Source organism: Lemur catta, chromosome 24 (assembly GCF_020740605.2).
Source record: "Lemur catta isolate mLemCat1 chromosome 24, mLemCat1.pri, whole genome shotgun sequence".
NCBI classification, from domain to species: Eukaryota; Metazoa; Chordata; class Mammalia; order Primates; family Lemuridae; genus Lemur; species Lemur catta.
Genome location: NC_059151.1, coordinates 2,290,762 through 2,317,707, shown reverse-complemented (window position 1 = coordinate 2,317,707; position 26,946 = coordinate 2,290,762). Strand labels below are relative to the sequence as shown.

The 26,946-nt window shown below is 37.7% G+C and overlaps 1 protein-coding gene across 2 annotated transcripts in view; it reads left to right on the top strand.

Annotated features, from left to right (window-relative positions):
* Nucleotides 1–26,946, top strand: part of LIN54 (lin-54 DREAM MuvB core complex component) — a 62,675-nt gene that overhangs the window by 21,685 nt on the left and 14,044 nt on the right. For both annotated transcript variants that reach the window (XM_045536680.1, XM_045536679.1), the window contains exons 3-5: nt 2,727–2,850; nt 9,880–10,022; nt 24,248–24,464. In XM_045536680.1, the coding sequence (XP_045392636.1) occupies nt 2,727–2,850; nt 9,880–10,022; nt 24,248–24,464 (484 nt within the window). The remainder of the gene's footprint in view (nt 1–2,726; nt 2,851–9,879; nt 10,023–24,247; nt 24,465–26,946) is intronic.

The following is a 26,946-nucleotide window of genomic DNA, read 5'->3' as shown; positions in this document are numbered from 1 at the left end:
ATCTCTCACTTATCTCTCAGTTCCTTATACTTATTTTTGGTGAGGATCTCTTGAGTGAAATATCCTATCATCATCAAGCATCTTATCCTCAAGTTTTGAAACTTGTTTTTATTGGTTTATCAGAGTTTATCTGGCTTTGGCAATTTGGATCATAATCATGTTCAAAAGAAACTGATAACATGAATCAGAGTGTCATGTTTTTCATTTATGAGAGCAAAGTATACATACTGTTCCAATGACCAGTGTACTTGTATCCATTAGTTCTCTGCTATAATTCCCCAAGTATTGACAATAAAAATAAAGACTGGGGTCTAATTCTTATAACTTGTTTTATTATTGTTACTTTCCTAAAACCCGATTGTATGTATTAAAAAAGAACTTCAATTTTTAAACAAATAACAAAAATGAAATACATGTGGAATATTCTTTTACTTGTCCAGTTATTTTAGGCAATTCAAATCTTTCCAACTCAGAAGAAACGTACAAAGCTCTGAAGCACAGAAAGAAACCAAAAATCTATGCATCTATATTTTTTTCTTTTTAGACACCAGAATATTTAGTTTAGTATTACATGGAGTAAGGGATTCTCTATTGTTGTTTTTCTTTTTTTTCCCTAGACAGTCCTCAGTGTTGTCTTAAATTTAATCAGAGTATTGAGGCTATTAGGGTATGGACAATAGGGAAGGGTGGAAGAAGGAGGCCAGTCTTGAAAACGGGAAGGAAAGAGGTGACAGTTGAGGCCAGAGTCAGTAGCAGAGGTATAGTGACATTTAATTACAGATATAAAAACACTTTCCCATGTTTCCTATGCACCGTATATAAGAATTGTAAATAACTAACTGTTTGGGACAACATAACTCCTTACTAGATCCTGAATCTATCCAATGTAGTGCCAAGAATTACTTGCTTGTATTATTTGATGACATATTTGGCTACCTTATTTGTAAAGTTTTTAAAAAAATTTTTTTATTTTTGTTTTAATCTGTTGATCAGATAAACTTGTTAAAAATGGTCCTTTATGCTTTGCTTTACTTAATAAAGTAATATTGTTCTAGGATAGCTTGAATTCATAATGCAAAAAAATCATCGTTCCTTAATGGAACGGGAATTGTTATTTTCAGCAATGCACCACTAAAGAAACAACCACAGGGCAAGATGAAATTCTTTGTTTGAATAATCAATGTGCTTTTGGTTGTATTGCTTATATTTTTGCCCTTATTGGTAAGTATTCATATACTCATATGATTGTGAAAATCAGTTAAAAATGGGGAAATACTTTAAGCCCATAATCTTTATAGCTAAGGTTAATTATTGCTAGATATGGATTTCTGGCAGATCTAGCTAGACCATCAATACTTTTACCTCTTGAGATCATTAATGCTATGTATATAGGTAAAATTTTGACTTTGGAGTTTTAAGTCAATAATCACACTTGGGAAATGTTTTTTCTGTATGTCTCTAAATTGCATCACTTTTCTAAAGCAGAATTATAAGTTTATTTGGGTATGTCATAGTTTTGCAAGCTGGGTATTTTTAAATATAGTAATGATCACATTTTTTAAGTGATTTGTGTATTTCATATACATTTTGTCTTGTCAATAATATGTCCTGAGTGTAAGAAAATAATATATTCTGAGTGTAAGATAATTTGTTGTTTAGTTTAATTTATAATTTGAAGCACAAAGAGCTGATATTTATCTAGTCTTGTGATCTGTTATAGCTTCTGGTGTATTTCTGTTATTCAAGCTGGTTATGTTCATTCATTTGAGTCATTATTTCTTATAATAGATAGTGCTTTCAGGGTTTCAATTTTCTTATCTGCCAAAAGATAAGATTAATATTTAATGTTTTAATATTTAATGTTCTAATGTTCACTCTAAAATTCTTCGGTTTTTATAATTGGTAAATTTCTGCTTCTTTCAAAAGCAGCTATGTCTTTGCAAATGGTGGTAATTTCAATATAAAAACACTGGTAACTCTACCTTCTTTGGCTTGTGGAGAATTTTAATTTTAGTTCAGGTCAACAATTGGCCGATATATAACTTCAGATCAAAGATGAATAAAATAGAGACCCTCCCTTCATGGAATTTAAAGTATAGTAAACAGTATTTTAGCAAATAATATTTCAGAGCCTTTGCCTTTATAATAGTCTTTGTTCTACCAGACTTGTTTCTTTTGTATCCTAAGACTTTAACTTGTTCAATTCTTCCTTTGTCTACACCTGATATAGATCTAGAGTTGAAAATCTAAGCATAAGCCTATCTTTGATGTGTATTTATATTTTGCATCCAGGGGCCAATGTAATTGTATATATAGGTGGGTTCATCATTTGTACTGTAGTTTATTAACTTTATCTTTTTATTATTGAATAATTTGTTATTTTGAAAAATAATATTGCTGTGCCATAATATTTTATTATTAAACATTATTATTTATTAATAATTTTTAATCATGGATCTGATTTTCATCATATGAATATATCCAAGGGACTAAAATAAGGATTTATAATAAAATGCAAAGGTATTGTTATATATGGGCTTAAGGATGTGATCATTTTAATATTTTGATGAATGGCTGCATTTTAAATGTTTTCAACATTAATACCTAGATTTTGTTAAATGCGCTGGTTTCACACGTCCTACTGTGTATGCATCCTTTTCATAATTTTTGATTTAATAGGTGTTTTATAGAAACAAATGGTCTTCATAGTTATTTATATGTTTCAGATTGCTAAGAAGCCTCGAACACCAACCTCTGGTCCAGTAATCACGAAGCTGATCTTTGCAAAACCAATTAATAGTAAAGCAGTTACAGGACAGACAACTCAAGTCTCACCTCCGGTCATTGCAGGTCATATTTCTTTCTAGTTTATTAAGCTATGTGTTTATCTTCCTTTTAGGTTTAAAAAAGCCTGTTCTGTCACCTTAAAATGACTTAGTGAAACAAGTATAGCATATTCTTATAAACCAAACTAGTTAATAAGAAATGTTACTCTTATTAAATGAATGCTTCAAGCAAAATGCCTTATCTCAAAATCAGTCCATTACTTTAGTCTCCTTAGTTTTTGATAGAAGTTTACCATGAAAGTAGCAAAGTCTTAAACTCTAAGAACATTAATAGTAGCTAACATGTATATAGCATTCACTGTGTGCCAGGCATCATCCTCAGCTCTCTACGTATGGCAACTTACACAATTCTCCAGCAATCCTATGAAGCAGGTACTAATAACAGCCCATTTGCCAGCATGGAAGTGGAGGCACTCAGCTAACAGCTGGCTGAGCTGGAATTGGAATCTAGGCAATTTGTCTCTAGAGCACACATGCTGAGTCTAATAGATTTAAATTAACACACATGAGTATAGTATCTCATGGTTTCTGTTTGAATGTTTGGTTTCAGCATTTTAATATATTCTATATGTAGTTCTCTATGAAGACAAAATTGTCACAATGATAGTAATTACTTAAGTGATAACAGATTTTTAGGTATATTACTTTTACCAGCATACTCAGTGTGGCCCAGTTTTCTTGTATTTTATACTTGAAAATTTGTCATCACCAGTAACTGTATCACCTGAGAAATCTTGACTTCAAGGGTTCCATTCTCTTTGTTCTTCCAGTTTACTTGCCTTTATACTCTCGACACTGTAGTCCTTTGACTTTGACATCTCTGATCCATTGCTTCTTCCGCTTTCCCAGTAATCAACCCCTTCCTGTCCTCAGATTCTTCCGTACTGAAGATGAGTCCGTGACCCATCATGATCGCTCCCTTGCAAACACCGTGGATTCTCTTTCCTGTTTCTTTCTCTAATGTCTTGGTTGAGTCCGACTCTCTTACCCCTTGTCTGGCAAGCAGCTATGCAACCAGCTCAGTTCTTGTAGGGAAAAATCACACAGTCGTAGTGACTGGTCTTTAATTCAGAGCTACACTACATTATTTTCACCAGTTACAAGACCATTTCTAATTTCCATTGAGCTAAAGGCTTATATGGAAGCACCTTCAGATGGCCAACTTTTGACTAGAGACTTTCAGATTAATTACCCATCCCTAGAATGCATATTCTTGATGAGGGAACTTCACGTGTTAACTCATCATCCCTAGCATGTGTTTTAAAACAACCTACTACCGCCTTTAATAGATTTCAGACATAGAGTAGGCAACTCTGAAGTCAGCGGCAGTGGTTTGTTGTTTTCCTGAGGCTTTGGATTGTATGTAAGGAGCCTTCTCATTTTAGCAAGAGAGAGAAGGGATGGGAAGATTACAGTGTCAGGGCGGTGTTGAGTGAGTGACTGTTCTCTTTCTCTCTTGGCCCTCAGAAGAGATTTGTGACAGTACAGGAGGCTGCTGTCTTGAGGGCTGTCACAGGAGGCAGGTATGGCCCCAGGTACAATATTGGAAAGGGTTTGGGTTTGGAGCTGATTTAGGAAGTGGGTTGCGATTGGCTGGAAGTGAGCACTGCTTGGCTGTATTGATGGAAAGGAGGCCACTAGTCCCCTGAGAGGTTTTGGGTAGGTGGAGGGGGTTACCTGGAAGGAACGTCTCAATGCAGTGTTCTTTACTGTTGTACGTTTGAAAGAGTCCCTGAAATTTTTAGTTAACGGAGAGGGGAACATTGTATGCTAAACCATCGTGGTATTTGCAGAGAGTCTGAATGAATTTTTGCTTAATATAAAGAGTTCACCTTGACTGTCATAGACTGTCATGGATGCCATTGCTTGGTCTTTGGGTTGTTTATAATATGTTGCAGACTAATTGTAGCTTTACTTTTTAATTGCAGACAGACTTAATAGCCCTACAAAATGCAGAGATAGACATCTGTTGAATTTCGCTGGGGTTGTTGGCATTAAGTTCATTTTAGAGGGATAATTCTATTTTTAACTAGTTCTTTATAGCCTTTTAAAATTCATGTAAGCCAGATTTTAAAGCACCAAAGTAGCTGTCCTGTCGAATTAATTATATCACAAGTAGACTGCGTCATTGCTAACGCGGCAGTCTTTATACACGCGTGTTTTTTTGCAGCTTGTGCTCTTTCAGAGTACCTTGAGGTTGGTTTTTAATGATTTTTGGGCTTCTCATTGAAGATGGGCATCTTTTTCTATCTTTTGGTCAAGATAGACTTAATATTTGTATGTAAGTGATTTTTCTAAAATACAGATCTGATTTTGTCACACCTTGCTTAAAATTTTCTTGGCATTTCCATTTCTTGGCCTGAATCTGTCAGGATTAAGGTCAAACACCAGTGTTTTTTTTTTTTTAACATCAAAGACATTTGTGATTTAATGCATTCCTTTTTTATTTTCACCTTCTGTCAGTTCCAGACCTACTGATTTAACTTATTTTAAGAGATCACCAAGTGGATTAAGTCCTCTCAGGACTTAGATTCTTGGCACTGTTCCTTTTACCTGGAATGCCTTTCTTTGCTGTTCCCCAGGGCTGACTCATCCGTTTTATCTTTTGGATACTTGTCTTGGAAGTTTTTGACCTCTAGGTTTAGTCAGGTACTCTTCCTCTGACCATTTCCTGTATATTACCATAAAACTTAATTATACTTACCTTTAATTAAACGTCTGTTAAAATTCACACTACCTCTTTATTTCTTTTTTTGAGGTAAGGTCTCACTATGTTGCCCCGGCTGTTCTCGAATTCCTGGGTGAGCGACCCTCCCGCCTTAGCCTCCGAGTGACGGGGACTCCGGGTGCACCCCGCGCTGGCCTTTTCACACTCTGCTGCCACACTCGGTCTTCTTGGCTGTCTCCTCCACCACACTTGAGATTTTTCTTGATGGTAGTTTTTGTTTGTTTTTTGTGTGTCATCTACTTCTTTTCTAAGAAAAATTTATTTTTTAAAAATTACAGTGAAATTTACCATTTTAACGATTTTTAAGTGCGTATAGTGCATTGGCATCAAGTACATTTACATTGTTGTGCAACCATTACGACCACCATCTCCAGAACTTTCTTCATCTTACAGAACTGACGCTCTGTACCCATCAAACGCCAGCTCCCTGTCTCTCCCTGTCCCTCCCTGCCCCGCAGCCCCCGGCAGCCACCATGCTGCTTTCTGTCTCTGTGAGGTTGCCTGCTCTATGTGTCGCAGCCAGACGGAGGCAAGTAGGATTTAGCCTTCTCTTCCTGGCTTATTTCACTCAGCATAATGTCCTCAAGGTCCATCCACGTTGTAGCCTGAATCAGAAGTCCCTTTTTCAGGCAGAATAATGTTCCACTGTGTGTTTGTACTATAGTGCTGGTAGTTCTCTTATCTTGCTTCTCTCTCTTTTCAGCCCTCCCTGCACTGTCTTCCCTCTCTCTACTGCGTAGCACAGTGTCTGGCACTTAGATGTGGGTCAATGACTGTGGATTGTCGAGTGAATATATGTCATGGAGACGGTGTAGTGATGTGATGGGAGCTATTGGGAGGCTTAGGTTTTTAATCAGGGCTCTTCATTGGTTTTCTCTGTGCTTTGGGGTAAATATATTATTTGTTCATCTTATTTCTGTAAAATGTAGACACCAGCCACCTCACAAAACTTTTGAGATCGTTAAGTGAGTTATAGAGGTTCTCATTTATCAGAACTCACGCAGTACAAGGTCGCTTCATTGGAGCAAACCTCGTCATTATGTGAAACTATTCATTAATGAATTAATCTCATATAGAATTTGCCCCTGCTCAAATAATCTAACTTCTTGCCCAAGCCTAGCTCGTCTGTGACTTTTTGGAATGTGTCCCTTTTTGATTCTTGGAGAATAACTGACAGTAGAATATTAATGCTGGTAAATTGATTTCAAGGTGAAATTGAATAACTTGAGTACTTGCTTGAATCTGTCTGTGGAGCTGAGGATAAATAAGGATTTGGAGGTTAGATTAGATAATCAGAAATGCAATCTAGGTGAAAACCAAGCAGACCCCTCCAAAAAAAAAAAACAAACCTTAAATTTCAAAGGATATAGAGGTTCTTGGGAAACTTGATGAAATCTTGAAATATTTTGGCAGCAGTGACCTGCCAAAATGTTCTTATGATCATGCTGTGCCCGTCAGACGGAATCTAGTATTGTGCTGTCATACAAATTTTCAGAAGAAACTTTCTCCCCCAAACTCAACAGCTGATTTTTTTCTCTGTTCATCCTGAGGGTTAGTGCAGTTGTAGTTACAAACTGAATGTTTTAAAAATATAAGCCAAAAAAAGTAAGTGAAACTTTTAGTTTTCTTTGTTATTTACAGTGAAATTTTTGTTCCTGTTTTAAGTGAATTCACTCTAAGAGGCCTTTTTCTGGCATCAGTTATCCTCAGGAATTGAGGATTTTCTGTATGAACATTTTCTGAAAGGTATGTAATTCCTAACAAATATGAGATTATAGCAATAACTATAAATGATTAGCATTTTATGACACTATGCCTTTATTGGTAATTTCTTTTCTTAACTTAATTGTTATTGGGCTTCAGGCTTGTCTCACAGGTATTAGTTTTGGAAACCAGAATAGACAGACTTGTTCCTTTAGGCAGACTCAACACTTCAGGGTGGCTTTCTAAAAATATTTGATGTAGGTTCGTTTAATTTATATGGAATTGACTTTATCTAGTGATGATGTATTCAGGTTTTTTAAAACCCAGCAAAATGGCAATAAAATTGATGTAGTCATGTACTACAAAGAAATTTGAAAATTGTATTTAAAATATTTAAAAAATTCATAAGTGAGAATAAAACTTGATTCACTTTTTCAAGAAGAAGCTGTGCGTACTTTGGCATTGTAATCAGGAAACACTGCCCAGAAACTGCTAAGTACTAGTTGTTTATTTTTGTCTTAAGGGAAAAATCCCTTCTTTCTCGTTCTCTTTCTTCCTCTCGCCTTCGTTTCTAGCTGTATCTATAAGTTCAGTCAGAGCATCTAAAGGGCAGAAATGATTTTAGATAATTTAGTTACCTACTTCCTCTACTTCTTAGATGCTTAACTTCCCTCTTTAGCCACTGCACTTGATTATCCAGCATCTGTTTGGAACACTTTCAGTGACTAGAAACTCACCCGTGTTAAAATAGTCATTGCAATTGGAAATTGTTAGAAGTTTTTTCTTAGTGCTGAGCTGAAATTTCTTCTGTTTCTATACACTTGATGTGATACAGATTGATTCTAATCTTTCCACCTGACAGCCTGGATCAGTCAGGATAATCTTAGTCTTCCTGCCAAAATAACGGTCTCCCATCTTAAAAGGGTAAAAGAAACCTCAAGGTTTTATTTTTCTCTTCACACTTAATGATTATCCACATGCCCGTGGTGGGCGCAGAGTGGGGCTTTTCTCATCATGCTCAGTCGGGGACTCAGGCTGACAAAGGACCCCGTATCTCAGATGCAGCAGAGGAAAAGAAAGCTTTGGAAGGTCTTCCCTAGGTAGTAATAACTCCTCTGGCCCAGAGATGACACATGTCACTTCTATTTGTAACTCATTTGCCAAAAGTAGTCAAGTGACCCTAGCATAGCCACAAGATAGGGAGTGGGGTGGGCAGGATGTGCCAGTGTAGTTTTACTATGTGCCCAGCATGGGGGAGAACTAGAATGCTTGGTGAATGCCACTAATAACTATCACACAGTCTTTCGAGAATTTGGAGATCCGTCATGTCTTTGTATTCCTTTCTTGCCTAGGATAAAAATTCCCAATATTTCAATTCAACGTAATATGACTTCTAAGTCCCTAACAATCCAGACACACTATGATCTTTCTTTCCTCCTTCTTTCCTCCCTTTCCTCCCTTCCTCTCCCCTCCTCTCCCATCCCCTCTCTTCCCCTTCCCTTTCTTTTCTTCCCCTTCCCCTCCCTCCCTCCCTTCCTTCCTTCCTTCCTTCTTTCCTTCCTTCCTTCCTTGCTCTGTCACCTGGGCTACAGTACAGTGGCGTCATCTTAGCTCACTGAAACCTCAAACTCCTGGGCTTAAGCGATCTTCCTGCCTCAGCCTCCTGAGTAGCTGGGACTATAGGTGCATGCCACCACGCCCGGCTAATTTTTAAATTTTTTGTAGAGACGGGGTGTTGCTATGTTGCCCAGTCTGGTCTTGAACTCCTGGCTTCAAGCGATCCTCCTGCCTTGGCCTCCTAAAGTGCTGGGATTACAAGCACGAGCCATTGCTCCTGGTGTCCCCCACGCCACCCCCCGCCAAGACAGGGTCTCGCTCTGTTGCCTGGGCTGGAGTGCAGTGGTGTCGTCATAGCTCACTGCAACTTCAGTCTCCTGGGCTCAAGCGATCCTCCTGCCTTGGCCTCCCGAGTAGCTGGCTCTACAGGCGTGCGCCACCACGAGTTTTTCAGTGTTACTGAAGGGTATTGTCCAGGAGAGAACACAGTATGGAATCTGGTCAGGGCAGCTGTAATAAAGCTTTTTATTTTCCTTTTGGCAGTCTAAAATCAGTGTTAAACCTGACAGTGTTCAAGTCAGTCTAGTAACTATCTGTTTTATAAGTGTGGATTTAAATTGTACCTTCATGGTTTACGTTCACATAGGAAGACCAGCCATAGATAGTAGAGTACAGAGATTGAAGTTTTAAGACTTAGATTCGAGTCCTGACTTTTCGGAGCTGTGTTACACAGGGCATGTTGCTCAGTTGCCCTGAACTTGCTTTCTGATGGATATAACTTAGCAGTATTGATGAGAGTATGAGCAGAACTGTTGATTGATAGACTTTATGTAAACTAAGATATTACATATTACTAAGAAGCATTGTTTCTGTTTACCACAGTTCATTAGGGACTCACTTAAGTTCATGTGTTGATATATATGAAACGGTGAACATATTATATATATACAGACACTCCAGTCCTTGTGGGTGTAGGTCATCGTCACATAATCTTTATACTTTTATGTTAAAAAGTCACACTGATGCGCTGCCTCTCGTTTGCAGGTAGGGTTCTCTCACAGTCTACTCCCGGGACTCCATCAAAGACCATAACAATATCTGAGAGTGGTGTTATTGGATCAACTTTAAATTCTACAACACAGACACCAAATAAAATAGCCATCTCACCTTTGAAATCACCAAATAAGGTAAAAAAAAAAAAAATGTAGCCACAAATACCAAATACTGTGGTTGATACCTTTGTTTTCTTACTAGTTACTTCAGATCCTTCAGTTTTAACATATTCCCAAGCAGGTAATAAACATTCAGTTAATACTGGACTCATTTAATCACCAAGGATGTCTGACAGATGAAAAGCTTACTTTAAACACATAGTAGCGTAGTAATCATTTTGCATGTTACGATGACTTCCATGGCCCATATGGATGTGGGTGCAACAAAAACCTTTTGAATAAAGTAATCATGTAAGTGTTAATATTTTAACATAATTATTATCTTTGGGGAAGGCACATATATAGTGACTCTGTAAATATAAAATGTTAAATGTAACTTTTTTTTTAAAATGAAGATCTGAGCTTTTGCTGGGTGACAGGACCCAGAATTCTAGAAATTGCCATCACATGCTGGTAACCATATTGTCAGTGTTTTTTAAGCTTAAGTACATTTCATTGGAAGCATTCAAAAGCTTTTCATAATTTGTTTTCATTTGAAGGTGGCTAAGTACCTATATCATTTCACTCTCAGGTAAAGTAAGTAGTCTAACTCACTTTCCTAAAACATATAGATGTCATTAGACTAGCATAACATTTTCAGAAGTGGTATGTTTTAAAGACACTATTTAGGTGGAAAGCCAAGCATTATTCTGTAAGGTGCTGCCCGTGCAACTCTGGAACATTCTGCCCTTGGTACCCTGATGTATTGCTGTTCATAAATAGAACAAACATTAAACGTTTGCCTTGCATTTTTAAAAAGTCCAGCTATTGGTTTCTGTTTTAATGAGGCTTGAATATAATGTATAAATATATGTCTCTTGCAGTTTATTCAAGTGGGATTTTACGTCCATAATAATGTAGGTAATTTTTTTCCTAAATGGGATGAAGTCAGCAGATATTTGCGAGCTTATTATGCGCCATGCATGGTGATAGACACAGGGGATAAAACATGAATAAGATAAGGTGTTTTTGTTTTTGTTTTTTTAGTTTAAAGAGGTTTATTCTGAGTCAAATTTGAGGACCATGACCCAGAGCCATGCCCAAGAAGCCTTGAGCAAGTGGACCCGCTGTGGTTGGGTTACGGTTCGGTGTTCTACATTTCAAGGGGAAGGTCTTTAATGCCAGGGAGCTCAATAAGGGAGTTAGACTGAAACATTAAAAGCTGCCCTACAAAATTATGACGGTCACGAGTGGATTGATGAGCTTTGCTGCGTGTGTCCGGGAGGGTTTATACAGAGGGGCTGTTCCTGACAGGCCTTAACCCTAAAGGTGGGTTGGACTTAGCCGTGGATGAGCAGAAGGACTTTCTGGATTGAGGTGTCACTTTATGTAAAAGTATGTCCCTTTTAGGGAGTGACATTGTTTTGGCAGGGTGTAAGGTTAGACGGAAGGTCTCATCTTCAGGGGAGTTTGGATTTTATTGTTCTTAAAGACTTTCTGTGACTTCCCGTTGCATTTAGGACAGTGGTTCTGCCTTGTCTGCACACTGGGATCACCTGGAGAGTTTGAATAAATCCTGATGCCTCGTTCTCATCCCCAGAAATTCTGTTTTCATCTCTCCGGAGTTTGGCCTGATATCAGGATTTTTTAAAGCTCCCTAATCAGCCTAGGTTGAGAACCACTGCTCTGTGGCATCGTGAAAGAGCGTTTGGAGGAAGGTGAGCCTGGATTGTGGGAGAGATCAGGTAGGTTAGTGAGTCTCAACCTCGGCTGCACTTTAGAAGCACCGGGGACCACTTGAAAAAACTCATGGCTGGACCCTACCTGATGCCATTTAAATTAGAATCTCTGGGTTGGGGCCTAGGTGTTAGATTTAATATTTGCAAATTCTAAAGTGTAGGCCAGGGGAGAGTCACTAAGCTAGATAGTTGCAGTACTTTAGGTTTGAGCTAGATAGTAGTTCAGGGGCTAGGGAGGAACAGATGTATTGAAAGAGCTTTAAGACTTAATAACTGGACATCACTATCTCAGAGAAGGGGGGATTCTGGGGTGACTCTGAGATTTCTGAGTTGAATAATAGGGTGGACGGTGGCATTATGGCCTGATGTGACTGGGATATGGATTATAGCTGATCACATACAGACAGGAACTTGCTTCATTTCTTTCTCATGCTTGACTTTTGCCACACTCTGTTGGACCATCCTTCCTTGCCTTTTGGCAAGAATTCTTTTAACTGTAAGAACAAGCCTTATTTTGGTGATTAAGATTCACATGAAAAGTCCAGTCAGAGGCTTCACTCTTCTACCTCCTCCCCCTTTCTGATTTTGGCTTCTGATTGGAAGGAAGATCAGAGGAGAAAGGACAAAGTTTTAGACGACCGGGACTATTGCAGTCCAGTTGCCTGATGCCGTCTGTGTGGCAGGTGTCCAAGGGTGGACTTTCAGAGTTGTGCGCTCAGGGTGGTTTTTTGGAGGCTCCCTGGGGGTGTGTCCACATTGCGGGGTATGATACACACTCCAGCTGCCTTGTGCAACCTCCTTCTAGCTCTTGTCTCCTAGAGTTGACCCTCTGTCCCGTTCCTGCTGAGTGCCTTTACTCTAGAAGGCACATATCTTTGGCAGGGTCCCATCAAGAAGCCATGGACCTTCTGCAGCATCTGCCTGGCCAGTGGGAATGCCATAGAACCCAGTGGTGCAAGTGCAGCTTGCCTAACTGCTGTCCTCTGTGTCCTTGCCCTGCCGTTGCAACAGCTCCATCCATCTTCTTTCTTGCAGAATTTGCCAGGCAGGGACCACTTTCTGTGTTCACATTTTCCCTAAATGCCTGAGGATATGTGTCAGGTTCTCCCAAGAACCCTCACTGCATTCAACCCTCACTGAAGAGTTTCTTTATCTTAGTAAGTTGCCCAGCCAGTGATTCAGTTGTCAGTTTCCCCTTCTTGCGGTTGTCCACCCAGACTATCTTAGAGGTTTTCGTGGAGAACTTCTGCCTTTGTTCTTACTGAGGTGTAAAGCCCCAGTGCTCTCTCTTTTTACAAATTCTCTATTTCTAATTTTTTTTTTTTGATAGACAGGAGGTGGGTGATAGGGATGTTGTCTTTTAGTCAGCCTGGCATGGCTGTCTTGTCCTCCTTTCTAGAGTGCGGGGGGCTTTATAACTTGTGGTTCTCAGCTTTGGGGCCTCACTTCAGCCTAATTTTGAGATAGTAGAAAATATCCCATACTTAACTCTTAAACTAGAGAGGGAATATAGAAGGAATAGCTTGTTTGGGCAGAGCGATGTTTAATTCTTGACATGTTTGTCATTGAAGTACCCACCGATTATCTGGACGAGAGAGCTAACTGGGAACCTGAATGCAGGCAATGAGTAAAACTATGGATATAGATGAAATCACCCAGGGAGCCTTAGGTTGTGTGTAGAGTAGAAAGAAAAGCAGGACTGAACCACAGAATATTAAGTGTTAGCAGAAGGAAAGGAGCCAGCGGGAGAGGATGAATGGTAAGAGAGGCAACAGGAGAAACTACAGAAAGTGTGAAGGGAAGATGATTTCAAGAATGATGCTGGGCCACAATTTCAAATGTCATAGAAAAGTCAATTAAGAAAATGACTAAAAAGTAAGGATTTGTTGGAGATCTCCTTGTTCCCGTTGATAGGAGTTGAAAGGCAATTCCAAGCACTAACCTTTCCCTACCTGCCAGCACTTCAGTCTGACCACCATCTGCCCTGAATCTGCCGGGACTTCTCTCACATCTCTGTTGATACTGGGTACGACCAAAAGGCCTGGACCCCTAGATCACCTTTCATCTCCCACATTTAATCTCTTTAAGTCTCTCAATATCTTCTGTCCCCTTTTCTACCCATCCCCCTCTTGAAATCCTGCCCCTGTGCCCTCTGGAGTTCATAATCAAAATAACTCCTTACACCCTCAGCCTTTTCACCCAATGTTCCTTTGTCTTCTTGCTCTGATGGATGCCTGACTCCGCTGTGGGTACCGCTTTCCCTGCAGGTCTGTTAGGGGATGGCTGTTTCTCTCCTTCAGTCCTGTGCCTCCAAGCCTGGGAGGGGCTGTGAGAAGGAGAGGTGTTCTCCTTGGTTCTTCTCATTACGATTTCAGACCATCCTTACTCCCTGCTCCATCTTTGAATCTGATGTTACCAGGTTTGTTGTGGGAAATCAAGCATGGCTGTTTTCTGAATTTACTTGATGTTATAGTTGTCTCTTAGTGCAGGACAGATTTCTTCCGTTATTTGTTTTCTAAAGCAATCTTCAATTTTCTTAACTATTTATTAGATATGCAACTAAGCATTAAACCAATGAAGATCTGATTCTGCTTGATTTATTTATTCTTGCTTAAGATTTTGGCAATGCTGTTATCCTTTACTTCCTGGCCTTATGTGTCTGTTGTTTTGTAATCTTATTCTTACATTTTATTAGTATTGTTTTTTTCATGGCTTATTTTGTTTTGTCTCAGAAATACAATGTAGTTTAACGTTAAAAAATCTATTCGTCTAATTCACAACATTAATAGAAAAAGGAGGATAATTTTATGATACTCTTAATACTTGCAGAAAAATCCTGATAATGTCCAACCTCCATTTTGGTTAAAAATACTTGAAATAAAAACAGAAGGACACTTTCATAATTTGAAAAGGGTGAAAAATGTATCAAACTTCATTTAATGGTGCAGTGTTGAACAAGGACGTCCACTTTGAATGCTTGTTCAATTCTACTGCAGGTCTGAGTTAACGCAGTAAGGCAAAAAAAAAAAGAAAATAAGTATATAGGGCTTCAAAAGAAAGTAAAAAATTGTCATAATTTACATATTATATGCACATAAAATTAAGAAATTTGCTATTGAGTGATTAGAATTAGTGTATAAATTTAGCAAGGTGACTGGATACATGGTCAATATAAAAATATTTCTAGACCATTTCTATTTACTGTGATTGTTAATGATTGAATTTAAATCTCCTGTTTTACTAGTTGTCTTCTCTTTGTCCCGTCTGTATGTTGGTCTTTAACTCTTTTTCAGGGGTTTATTTTTCATGATTCTGTTGTATCTCTGCTGCTGGTTTGTTATAATTATAAAAAGGGATTCTTTTACTGGGTGTTTTAGAATCAAATATACATTTTTGACTTATCATAGTCTACTTTCAAATTTATATCACTTCATGTAGGGTGAGAACCTTACAACAGAGTAATTCTAGTTCCTCCCTCCCATACTTTGTGCTATCATTGTTAAATATTTTACATGTTATAAACTCCATAATCCATTTTATTGTTTTTGCTTTACTCAAAGTTATCTTTTGAAGTGATTAAAAATAAGGAAAAACAAGTCCTTTATTTACTTTCGTTTTACTATATCCTACACACTTTCTTTCTTTATGTGGGTCCACATCTCAGTCTGGTATCAAACTCATGTATAAAGAACTTATTTTAATGTTTCTTTTAAGGAAATGCTGCTCACAGAAGAATCTCTCAGCTTTTGTTTGTTTGAAAAATTTTTATTTGCCATTATTTTTGAAAGATATTTTTGTTGGGCAAATAATTTTGGGTTGACAGGTTTTTTTCTCCCAGTACTTTAAAGATGTCACTCCATTGCCTTCTGGATTGCATAGTTTCTGGCAAGAAGTATACTGTAATTTTTAGCCTTTTTTTCTTTTTTTTGTGACTGCTTTTGGGATTTTCTCTTGAAAATCTTGGATGCCTGTGGTTTGACTATTGTGTATATAAATGTGTGTTGTATTTTGTTGTTGCTGTTTTCTTTTTTAAATATGTATTTATCCTGACTTGAAGGCTTCTTGGGTCTATGATTTGATGTCTTTTACTTTTGGAAAACTTGGCCATTATTCTTTAGATATTTCTCATGCCTCATTCTTTTTCTCTTCTCTTTCTAGGACTCCAGTTTCAAAGATGTTAGACTGTAGTTCTTGGATGCTCTATTCTTGTTTTGCCCCAATTTTTGTTTTTCTTTTTATTTCTGTTAGGATAATTTCTATTGGTGTATCTTTAAATTCATTGATTCTTTCCTCAGGTGTTTGGAGTCTACTAATGGGCCCATTGAATGACTTCTTCATCTCTGATAACTATATATATTTTTTTATTTCTAGCATTTCCATTTGACTTTAGTTTCCATCTCTCTGCTGAAATTCTCTTTAGTGTCCATTGTGTGTTGTCTGCCTTCCAGTAGGTCTGTTGTCATTAATCATAGTTACAGTCCTTATCTGATAGTTGCAACATCTGGGTCATCTCTGAGTATGGCTCATTACTGGAATGGCCATCTGAATTTTAAAGTTAAATTAAAAAAAGTTTTTTTGATCTTATCCCACTAGGGTAGAGAAACTATATTCTGTTAAAGGTCGGTGACTTAGCACAAAGAGTGAATCCTGGTTGGTGATTCATACCAAATCTGATCAGAAAGAGTTCAGGATAAGTGAACTTTTGGAGAACTGAAATTCAAGGAAGGTAAGGGTTTACAGAGCTTATGTTCTGGAAAATTGAATCAAAGAAATGAGGATTAGAATCCTAAAGAACTCTTTTCTTTCCCACTAATATTGGTCTTACTTAGAGTAAATAAATATTCCTAAAACGTAAGGCCTTGTCACACTTTTTATAATGTTGATGAGTACATTTTTTTCTTAATGTGTTTATGATGAACATGAATACATCTTTAGAAAATCCTTCTCTTTATTTTTAATTAAGAGTCTAGGCAAATTATCTCGGACATCCTTACATGTATTTCATGTTAGTTTTGATCTCCTACCCAGGGGAGCAATCTTCTTTGACCTTTATTTTTGCAACAAATCTTTCCCGTTTGCCCTGCGTGTGGTAAGTAATTGAACCATCATGTAGCCATTGAGAATGCAGAAGGTACTTGACTGCCCTGTGAGGAACTTCTGGGCATCAGCTTTATACAGATAGTTACATAAAAGGTTTTTACTTCTCTGATATTTTTAACCAGTATAACTTTTTGAATTCCTCCTACATCTAGGTCTTGTAGCTTGGGTAGAATTCTGTGAAACATCTGTAATTAAATTCTAGATTTAGCTATTCACTCCTATCCCTTAATTATCTTATTTTTTTTAATGCATTTCAAAGTAAGTTGCACATGTGCAGTATACTCTTCCCCAGTATTCATCAAGCATATCAACTAGAATTCACTATTTGTTTAGAGGTTTTTTGGTTTTTTTTTTTGAGATAAAATTTACACATACCAAAATATGAAAATCTTAAAGGTACCCTTGGATAAGTTCAGATAAAATGCATACATTTATGCAATTCAGACCTTTACTAAGATAACGAATGTTATTATTGCCCAGGTAGTTAACAATTTAAAAAAATTTCCCAAGCATTTCTGAATGTGTCAGGATAAATAAGGTACCTATCATTCGATAGGTTTTGGTAAAAAGCCTTTTTGATACATCTCCTAGAAAGTGAGAAAATGAATGACTGCAGATTATTAAAAATTCTTTTGCTTGTAGTTCAGATGGGTTCCAATATTTTTCTTTCTACTAAGTTGAAGAAGGACTTTAGTGAATTCTCAGATAATAGGAATGTAATTGTTGCTGAATTCTGTTTTATTCTGGCAATATGTAATATTCATTTATGGATACAAAAGTAATTTTTTAAAATGAGTCCCATACATCTAATAAGAGATGCATTGCCATAAAATCTTCTTATGGTGTAATATGTTTGTACAAATTATTTGTGCTGCTTTAGTTAATTGTATAGAATAATCGTATTGTTAACTCAATCCAGGTGAAATTACTTAGCTTAGAACAATGTTTTTAAAATTTCATTTTATGTACATCTTTTTGTTTCCCAGAAGTATGATGTGGTCTTTTTGGGGAAACAGTAGAGAGCAAAAACGGACATGTGGAACCTAAAGTCCATGAGGGTGGGGGAAGGAGTATGAAAGAAGTCAATCAAATAATTGCACAAACATATACATTTGCAAAACCAAGAAAAAATACATGGTGGTGTGAGATCCTGTGTAGGGTGATTCAACTACAGATGAAATGGTTTGAGAAGGCATCCCTGAGCTGAGGTTTTCTATGGGTATGAGTTAGAGTGAATGTCAGCCACAAAAATAGAGGACTGGAGGTGAAATAGACACGACGTGCACATGGGACAGTAAGACAACTAGTCTGATTGGAATTACTAGTGCTTTGGAGGGAATGGAGAGAAAGTAAACATAGGGCCAGTTTATGGATAATCGTCAAAACAAAGCAAATTTAGGCTTAATTAGGCAAATGGAAACTCTTGGGATGTTTCTGAGACAAGAGATATAATAAAAATGTGAAAATAAAGTTTGTAAAATATTAGGCAATGTCTGCATGGTGGGTTCAAGACAGGTGGAGACTGGAATCATAAAGGTGATTTTGAGTGTCTTTTGCCAGTACCCAGGCAGGAAGTGATCTGAGTAATGACAGTATTGCAAAGTTGAAAATTAGAACAGATTTGGGGAAGTGGTTTTAGAAGTTGATTGCTTTTGCTGTGAGGCTCTTACATGATTGGTAGTATATACAATTTGACGTGAAAGGGACCCATAAAAGATTAGTAAGAGTTGGAACTTCAGTGACTACAGGTTAGAGGCTCCATTGGCTCTGTTGTAAGAATTTTTATTGTATATAGCTCCTTATACTGTTACCCATTAGCCAGGATAGAGAAGCAGAAAGAATAAATGAGTAAGGAATTATTCTTTTCACTGTGCAATGTGTGTTGGTTTTGTTTTTGTCTTTATATATTATGTTGATTGAATACTTAAAGGGTCTCATTGCTATATTATTTTTAATGTTTTCACTATAGAAATTTAGAATATATTAAAACATTAGAATAGTATAATTAACCGCCATATGCCTTTCATTATCCAACTTTAGAATTATCAGCTTAAACCTTGTTTTCATCTCCCCACCTTTGAGTTTTTAAGTTAAGCATGTCATTTCATCTGTAGATAGTTCTTTATGGATAAAAGATAGGGATGCTTTTTAAAAAAACTCTTCTTTTCTCTCTCTCTCTCTTTTTTTTTTTTTTTTTTTGAGACCCTGTCTTGGTCTGTCACCCAACCTACAGCCTAGAGTACAGTGGTATTTTTATAGCCCACTGCAACCTCAAACTCCTGGGTACAGTCTAGGACTACACATGGGCACTACCACACTTTTGGTTAGATCTGCTTCACATCCAGGCTCTGCTACTTGTCAGCTGTGTGCCGTTGGCGAAGTTACTTAGTCTCTGTGAACTTCAGTTTTCTCATCTGAAATGGGCATTATTAATATTTTTATCAATACAAATATCAATACAAATTTGTACTATGCAACATGTTTATATTTTATATAATTTAACTCATTTAATTGTTACAACAATCTCATGAGAAAGATAGATTTTCACATTTTCAGAAGTTTAGTTATCCAACCAAAGTCACAGCACTAGGAAATGGTGGAGTTTAGATTAAAATCCTGGCAATCTGGATTTTCTGCTTTGGGCTCTATAGAACTAGCTTGTTGCAGACCAACCCTCACACCAAGAACAACTAAAAAGCAGAATGAAATGTAGTTTACAAATCTGTCGGAAGGCATTGGAGGCCTACCAAGGGAGCCAGGACTTCAGCGGCCACCATCCTGAGTAAAGGGAGACCTAGAGAGGTCGGCCTGATGTTCCGCGTGACAGTTCTCCTTGGGGCACTGGCTGATTTGTAAGTTGGGGCCGAGAGACTGAGAAGGTGAGCAGAAAGTGGCCATAGGAGGTTGAGGAGCCAAGCAGATCTGGCAGTCTTATAAGTGCTGTGGACAAAAATTGGGGTTCGGGCCCCACCAAGAAGGAGGAACCCTCATAAATACCCAAGTCCTTGTAGTCAGGGCCACTGAAGCGTTGCTATATGGATGGAGGAAGAATGGACTGGAAGTAGAAAAGGCCTCACCAAGGTTGAAGCCCAGCTTCACCGCAGTTCAGTTTGTGATTGGTTTAGGATGATCTGCTGCTCGTTGTAACTGCCTGCCGGAAGCCAAAGTGACTTCTGTCTTGAGGCATATGACATCATTCAGAGCCTCAAATCATCATCTTAATTTTTTATAAACAATGTCTGGCATTTATTAAAAATTGTCCAACATACTAGGAGGCTAGACCAAATTATTCCAAACCAAGAGATAGTGATCATCAAGTTATCAGACTCAGACTTTTAAAATAACTAAGATTAATGTATTGAGCAATTTATTTAGCAAGATGGACAATTTCAGCAGAGAACTAGAAGCTATAAAAAGGAATCAGATGAATACTTTTCAAACTGAAAACTTAAAACTGAGATTAAGAACTCAGTAGAAGAGTTTATCAACAGTTTTGATACAAATAAACAAAAGGCTAGATATGTTTTAAAAAATAAAGTGGGGAGAATTTGTCATCAGTAGTACTTATCCTAAAGTGATGTTTTTTTTAGGCAGAAGGAAAATGATCCCAGTGGAAACATGGAGGTGTAGGAAGGACAGAAAGTGTAAAGTTGTGGATGTGGCTAAATGAACATCAGACTTAATTATATGTAGAATTGAAATAATTCACAATAGCAGAAAGATGGGTCAAGAGTAAATGGTGTTCGTGTTCTATGGTTCTTTCATTGCTGGGTGTGTGAAGTATTAATTTATATTCCTACATTGCATGTTATAATCTCTAGGGTAACCACTAAAAGAATAGTAACAAAATATAAATAACAAGCTAATACATGGGAAAATGAGATAATAAAACATTTAACTCAAAAGAAGTCAAGAAAGGAGAGAAAAAGGAACAGAAGAGGATAGGGGGTTTAAATAGGAAACAATACAATGCTTGATTTAAATCCACATGTTTAATTAGCTATGTTAAATGTAAACAGACATACACTGATTTAAAATATAGTCAGTTCTTTTTTAAAAAAAGATCCAATTATATACAGCTTGTAAGATTTGTAGCTTGAAGTTTAGGATACAGAAAAGTGAAACATAGAAAAAGGAACATCGATGAAAGAAATTAAAGAAGACACAAATAAATGGAAAGATATCCCGTGCTCATGGATTGGAAGAATTAATATTGTTAAAATGTTTATACTACCCTAAGCCCTATACAGATTCAGTGCAATCCCTATCAAAATCCCAATGGCATTCTTCACAGAAATAGAAAAAACAATCCGTATGGAACCACAGAAGACCCCAAATAGCCAAAACAATTCTGAGAAAGAAAAAGTTGGAGACATCACACTTCCTGATTTAAAATTATGTTCCAAAGCTATAGTTTTCAGAACAGTATGATATTGGGATAAAAACATAGACCGGTGGAACAGGATAGCCCAGAAATAAATCCAAACATACGGTCAACTAAATTTTGACAGGAGCATCAAGAGGATGTGGAGAAACGATAGACTCTTTAATAAATGGTGCTGGGAAACCTGGATTTCCACACTCGAAAGAATGGAATTGGATTCGTATCTTACACCATATACAAAAAACAACTCAAAATGAGTAAAAGACCTAAATGTAAGACTTGAAACTATGAAACTGCTAGAGGAGAACAAGGGGGAGCTCCTGGATATTGGCCTTGGCAGTGAATTTTTGGATGCCACACCAAAGCTCAGGTGACAAAAGCAAAAATAAATGGGACTGCATCAAACAGAAAAGCTTCTGCACCACAAATGAAATACAAAATGAAATGGCAGCGTAAGGATTGGGAAAAAATATTTGCAAACTGTATATCTGATAAGAGGTTAATATCCAGAGTTTATAAAAGAATTCCTGCAACACAGTAGCAGGAAAAACAAATAACCTGGTTAAAAACTAGGCCAAGGACCTGAATAGACATTTTTCCAAAGAAGAACATAAAAATGGCCAACAGACGTATGAAAAGGTGCTCAGCATCATTAATCATCAGGGAAATGCAAATCAAAACTGGCATGAAATAAGCACCTCATTAGGTGGCCATTATTAAATATTGGCCAGAATGTGGAGAACATGGAACCCTGGTACACTGTTGGTGGGAATGTACTAGGTTGGTACAGCCATTGTGAAGAACAGTTGGAGGTTGCTAAAGAAATTAAAAACAGAACTACCCAGCAATCCCTGTTCTGGGAATATACCCAAAGGAAATGATTCACCACCTTGTGTTGATATCTGTACCCCACCTGGTGAAGGTATCTGCCCTCCCATGTTTATTGCAGCATTATTCATAAGAGCCAAGATATGGAAACAACCTAACTGTCCCTCAGTGGATGAGTGGATAAAGACCCTCTGTGTGTGTGTGTGTGTGTGTGTGTGTGTGTGTGTGTGTGTGTGTGTATACAATAGAATATTATTCAGCCTTAAAAAGAAAATCCTGCCATTTGCGACAACATGAATGAACCTGGTGGGCATTATACTAAGTGATATAAGCCAGAAAGAAAAATACTGCATGATCTCACTGATATGTAGAATCTTATTTAAAAAAAAGTCCAATATCAGAGATAGAGAATAAAACAGTGATTATGGGGAAGGGATGGAGGCAGAGGAAACGGGAAGATGTAGGTCAGAGGACATAAAGTAACAGATAAGTGGGATGAATAAGTATAGAGATCTATAGGTAATAAAATTGCACTGTATTTGAAATTCCTGATAAATGAGTAGATTTTGGCTGTTCTTGCCACGCACACACAAAAGGGCAGTTATGTGAGATGATGGGTATGTTAATTTGCTTCATTATAATAAACATTTTACTATCTCTGTGTATCCCGTAACATCATGTTGTATATCTTAAATATACACAATAAAACGTGTCTTTTAAAAAAGAAATAAGAAGAGGTATACTGTGGAAACTTAACCAAACCAGCCTCTGCACTTGTAGCATGCCATACCAACCTCATAATGTGCTTGCTAGATTTAAATCAGATAATCTTTAGTTTTTAGTGCTGTCTTCCATGCATGTTAAGTACTCAACAAATGTGACTATTATTGTTTTTTAATGGGTTTTCCCCCTTTTTGAACTAATACAGCAAGGACTGTGTCCCTTGCACCATTGTACCTATTTGTCTGATAGGTTGCTTGATTTTTCAGTAGCTTCCATGTTTATACATTCTGTCTTTTTTCTTATGCTTTCTGTTTTCACTTAATTCACTGACCACAATGCCTATTGTTATTAACTTTATTCTGAATCTGCTTTTTGATGCCTCTGCCTATTGGTAATATGTGAATTATTTATTTCCATTGACTGTAGAGTTTCCAAACTAAATAGCGTTCTTTTTTCATTCCCCTGGGCTTTTATGAAAATGTTCCAAAATTTCAGAATTCTTGTTTCATAAATTATTATCCACATAGTGAATATAGATTTCTTCCATCATATGTCAGTTGTCTTTTAGCATGAGGGCTTTTATAGAATAGGTGGGGATATGATTGTTTATAAAATAATACCATAGAACTAATTAGAGACTCTTGTTTGAACTTTGCTTTGTGCGACACATTGGTTAGACATCAGTTGGGGACATCTCAGAAGACTCAGTCTGTTCTGCTCTGCCTGTGATGATTCATTTTAGCCTTTGGGGAGGTCCTGTTGCTTTCTGTCAGCTGATGGAGAAGATTAATACTAACCCTCAACTTTTAAATGATTAAATCATTTTAATTGATTAAAGTCATTGCATTTACTCAGACCTGATTTCACCCCAAATGAGTTGCCCTAGACAAATAAAATTGGGGTAATTTTGGACTGAATTTGGCCTCCTGCTTACATGCTGGTGTGTACTTTTGTACCTGGGGAGTATTATAAGCTGTTCAGAATTGACTAGACTTAATAGAGGTATAAGATGGGCTTTTCTTTGGGGTTTCTTTCTCCCGTAGAACATGGGAATATCAAATTTGTCATAGTTCATTTGGTGGGCAGTAATAACACCAACTATCTGTATCCTCTTTTCTCTGTATTAAAGATGGGGCTTAATTCTGGGAGTTTTAAAATCATCCTTTTCTTATAACTTTTACCTGGTATTTAAAAAAAACTGTGTAAATTCTTACAAATTAAGTAATAATTTCTTCATAGCAAGTCATACGACCTGGACCACCAAGGAGCTTATCTACTAGAGGAGAAGGGTAGAACTCATTAATTTTGGTTTCCCTCCTGCATTCATTACTGTTCTTTTCATTTCTCTCTGAACAGGTTGTTCCTTTCCACAGCTCTTGATGAAACGCAGGAGTGTATACTTTATTACTCGAGAGATTGTCGTAAATCCCAAGGAGTAGGCCAGTCCAAGCCCAGAGTAACGGTAGCCGTGTTGTGTCGTCCACTAGGCAGTGAAGTCAACTGTGCAGACCATCACTGTCGGAGGAGTGAGCACATCCCAGTTTAAGACAATTATTCCTCTGGCAGCCGCTCCCAATGTCCAGCAGATCCAAGTGCCTGGAAGCAAGTTCCATTATGTCCGGCTGGTTACGGCCACGACAGCCAGTAGCTCCAGCCCGCCAGTTAGTCAGAACCCCAGTACAAACACTCAGCCTCTGCAGCAAGGTTAGTAACCGCTTTTTAAAAAATAGTAATTAATGCTCTTAACATTATTAAAGAACACTGGTCCTTTTCTTGCTGAAATCCTGGTTAAGTGTGGCATTTCAGCTGAGAGTCTGAAAGAGTGGCTGTTACAGAAGGCAAAGAAATATCATCAGGGTTTTACGTAATGGTATTATTAATTCTGCTCAAAGTGGGTACACAGCGTACTCTAAGACCAGATAATAATCATCATTTGTTAATTTGTGGTTAGCCATTTTATTGCTGGTTTAAAAACCTACCTTTTATGCCAGTGGGACAGATTTAAATGTAACCAAATTATTTGTTTTGTTTTCTAAGCTATGAATCCCCCTTGATAGGGTTTGGGTCAGTTTAAATGGCAAATAGGCAAAGGTATAAATGATAAGTAGGGACTTAATATCATTTTCAGCTTTTACTTATTTTGGATCTACAATTGCTAATAAAAAGTAATTAAAATGTTCTGTCTTGCTCAGTTATATTTTTCCTAGAGAATATTCTTGTTGGTTGCTTCTCTATTTTCTCTGTTTGTGTTTACCCCTCCCTACCACCCGGTACACGGACACAGACACGTGTATAACATAGAAATTTAAAACTTATTTAAACATATTTAAACTTATTTATTTAAACAAACTTATTTAAAACATATTTAAAACTTGAATGTTATGAAAGGATCAAGATGTTTTATAGTTTAGGGCTTAAGTTTTTCCTTGGAAGATACTACTTTGTATTCCAGCAATGTCAAAAAGTAGTTGATAGCCAGTGAATGACTTCTTGTTTATTGGAAGTAAATAGAACTAAAGACCAGTTGGTTCCTCTTTCGTTTTTATTAAGAGATCAGAGGTTTGGAGCTACCTCTTGCTAATAGCTAAGTCACCTGAGGGAAACTGTAGAAGAAAAAAAACTTTTTCAAATTACTGAAGGGAAAAAATGAAATAAACAGTATTTTAGTGTGTATTCTATTAAATTAGACACATCAAGTAGTTATATTTTCTAATCTCTCTCTAAACTGATTTTGGAAGAAAATCACTATCATAGTGTTCTTAGCGAGAGGAAAAATGAAACTTGCATCGTGTTGACTAAGGGAATCCCGAGTGTTACATCCTCTCAGTGCTTAGATTTAGGATACTGGGAGAAGTGCTACAAGTCCAGTCTACGTAGGTATCGTGGTGATACAAGGCCGTCATTAGATACATTGGTTATACTTTATGTGTGTGTGTTTGTGTGTGGATAGTATGCTAAGAATCCATTCAGGGGTCAATCCTAATGAATGTTCACATTAATTTTCTCATTAGCAAGAATAAGCCTTTGGTATAAGTCAAACAGGGAGCTGGACTCAGGGAGGCTGGCGGAAAGGGGTGGACATTGCAGACGGCAGTGTTGTCTCTGCCTTCTTGTCCTGCCTTGCGTCTCTCTCCTGCCTGTCTCCTTCCCCTTCTCTCTCTGTCTCCTGGCAATGTCTCGTCCTGCTTCTGCTCCCTGCTCTTTCCGTGGTTGCCGTCCACCTGCAGCTTCGCCCCTGTTCTGCCCTCTCGCTCTCCGCCTCCCTCCCTGCCCCTCTTCCCGCCCCCCTGCGCACGCACCACCCATGGGATCGCCCTTAGAGACGCTCATGTTTCTCTTTGTCTTTCTCCCCTGTCCCGTAAAAGATCTAGGTATATATAACATATGTTATTCACAGGAATAATTGTAAAAGATAAATTTATAATTTTTATTAGAGATACACTAAATAGTTGCCCTAGTTCATCAAATGTGTTCATCTAAGGGCCTAATATCTTATGAGGGATTTGCTTAAATGCCAAGGGAAATCGGGACATCGGGCTCCTCTTGAACATTTTCCCCCAAAAGCTGGACAGGAACCAATGTTCAGAGGCTCCATCATGTTAATTACGGGCTCAATGGCAGGCAGCGTAGAAAGACCCAGAAGAGTGCTTGGCTAACCTTTCACAAGACAATCGGTCATCTTGGTGAGGGAGGAAGTCAATTTAAGAAATTAAAAAGCCTCAAACACTTGCAGGTGTGGTTTCTGAAGTTTGGAAGGAGCTTGTTCTAAAGGATTGTTCAGAGTTCCTGCTAAAGACTAAAAAATAAAAGATCATGCCAGCTGCTGTGCACACGGCAGCAGTAGTTAGTAGTGTGCGCGAAGGTGAGGAGGAAGAGGAATACAGACTTGTGACTTAGTTATATCCTCTCCCCTTCCCTAGATATTTTCTGCTGTTCTGTTTTATGACCACTTTATTTTATATTTTCTTCGTTCCCCAGGCCTCAGTTAACCCCCAGCACACAGAGACCAAACCCTGTGTAAACTTGAGTTCCCACGTTTTGTTTTTCTTAGTGGCAGGGGTGGGGGAAGGGACTGTCCCCCATTTAATGTGACTGTGGGAAGATCACACCCCTCCCAGGACCACCAGGAAGTTCTTACGTTCCACTAGTGGTTGGCGTCACTCCCAGTCGCTGCTCTGTGTGCTTA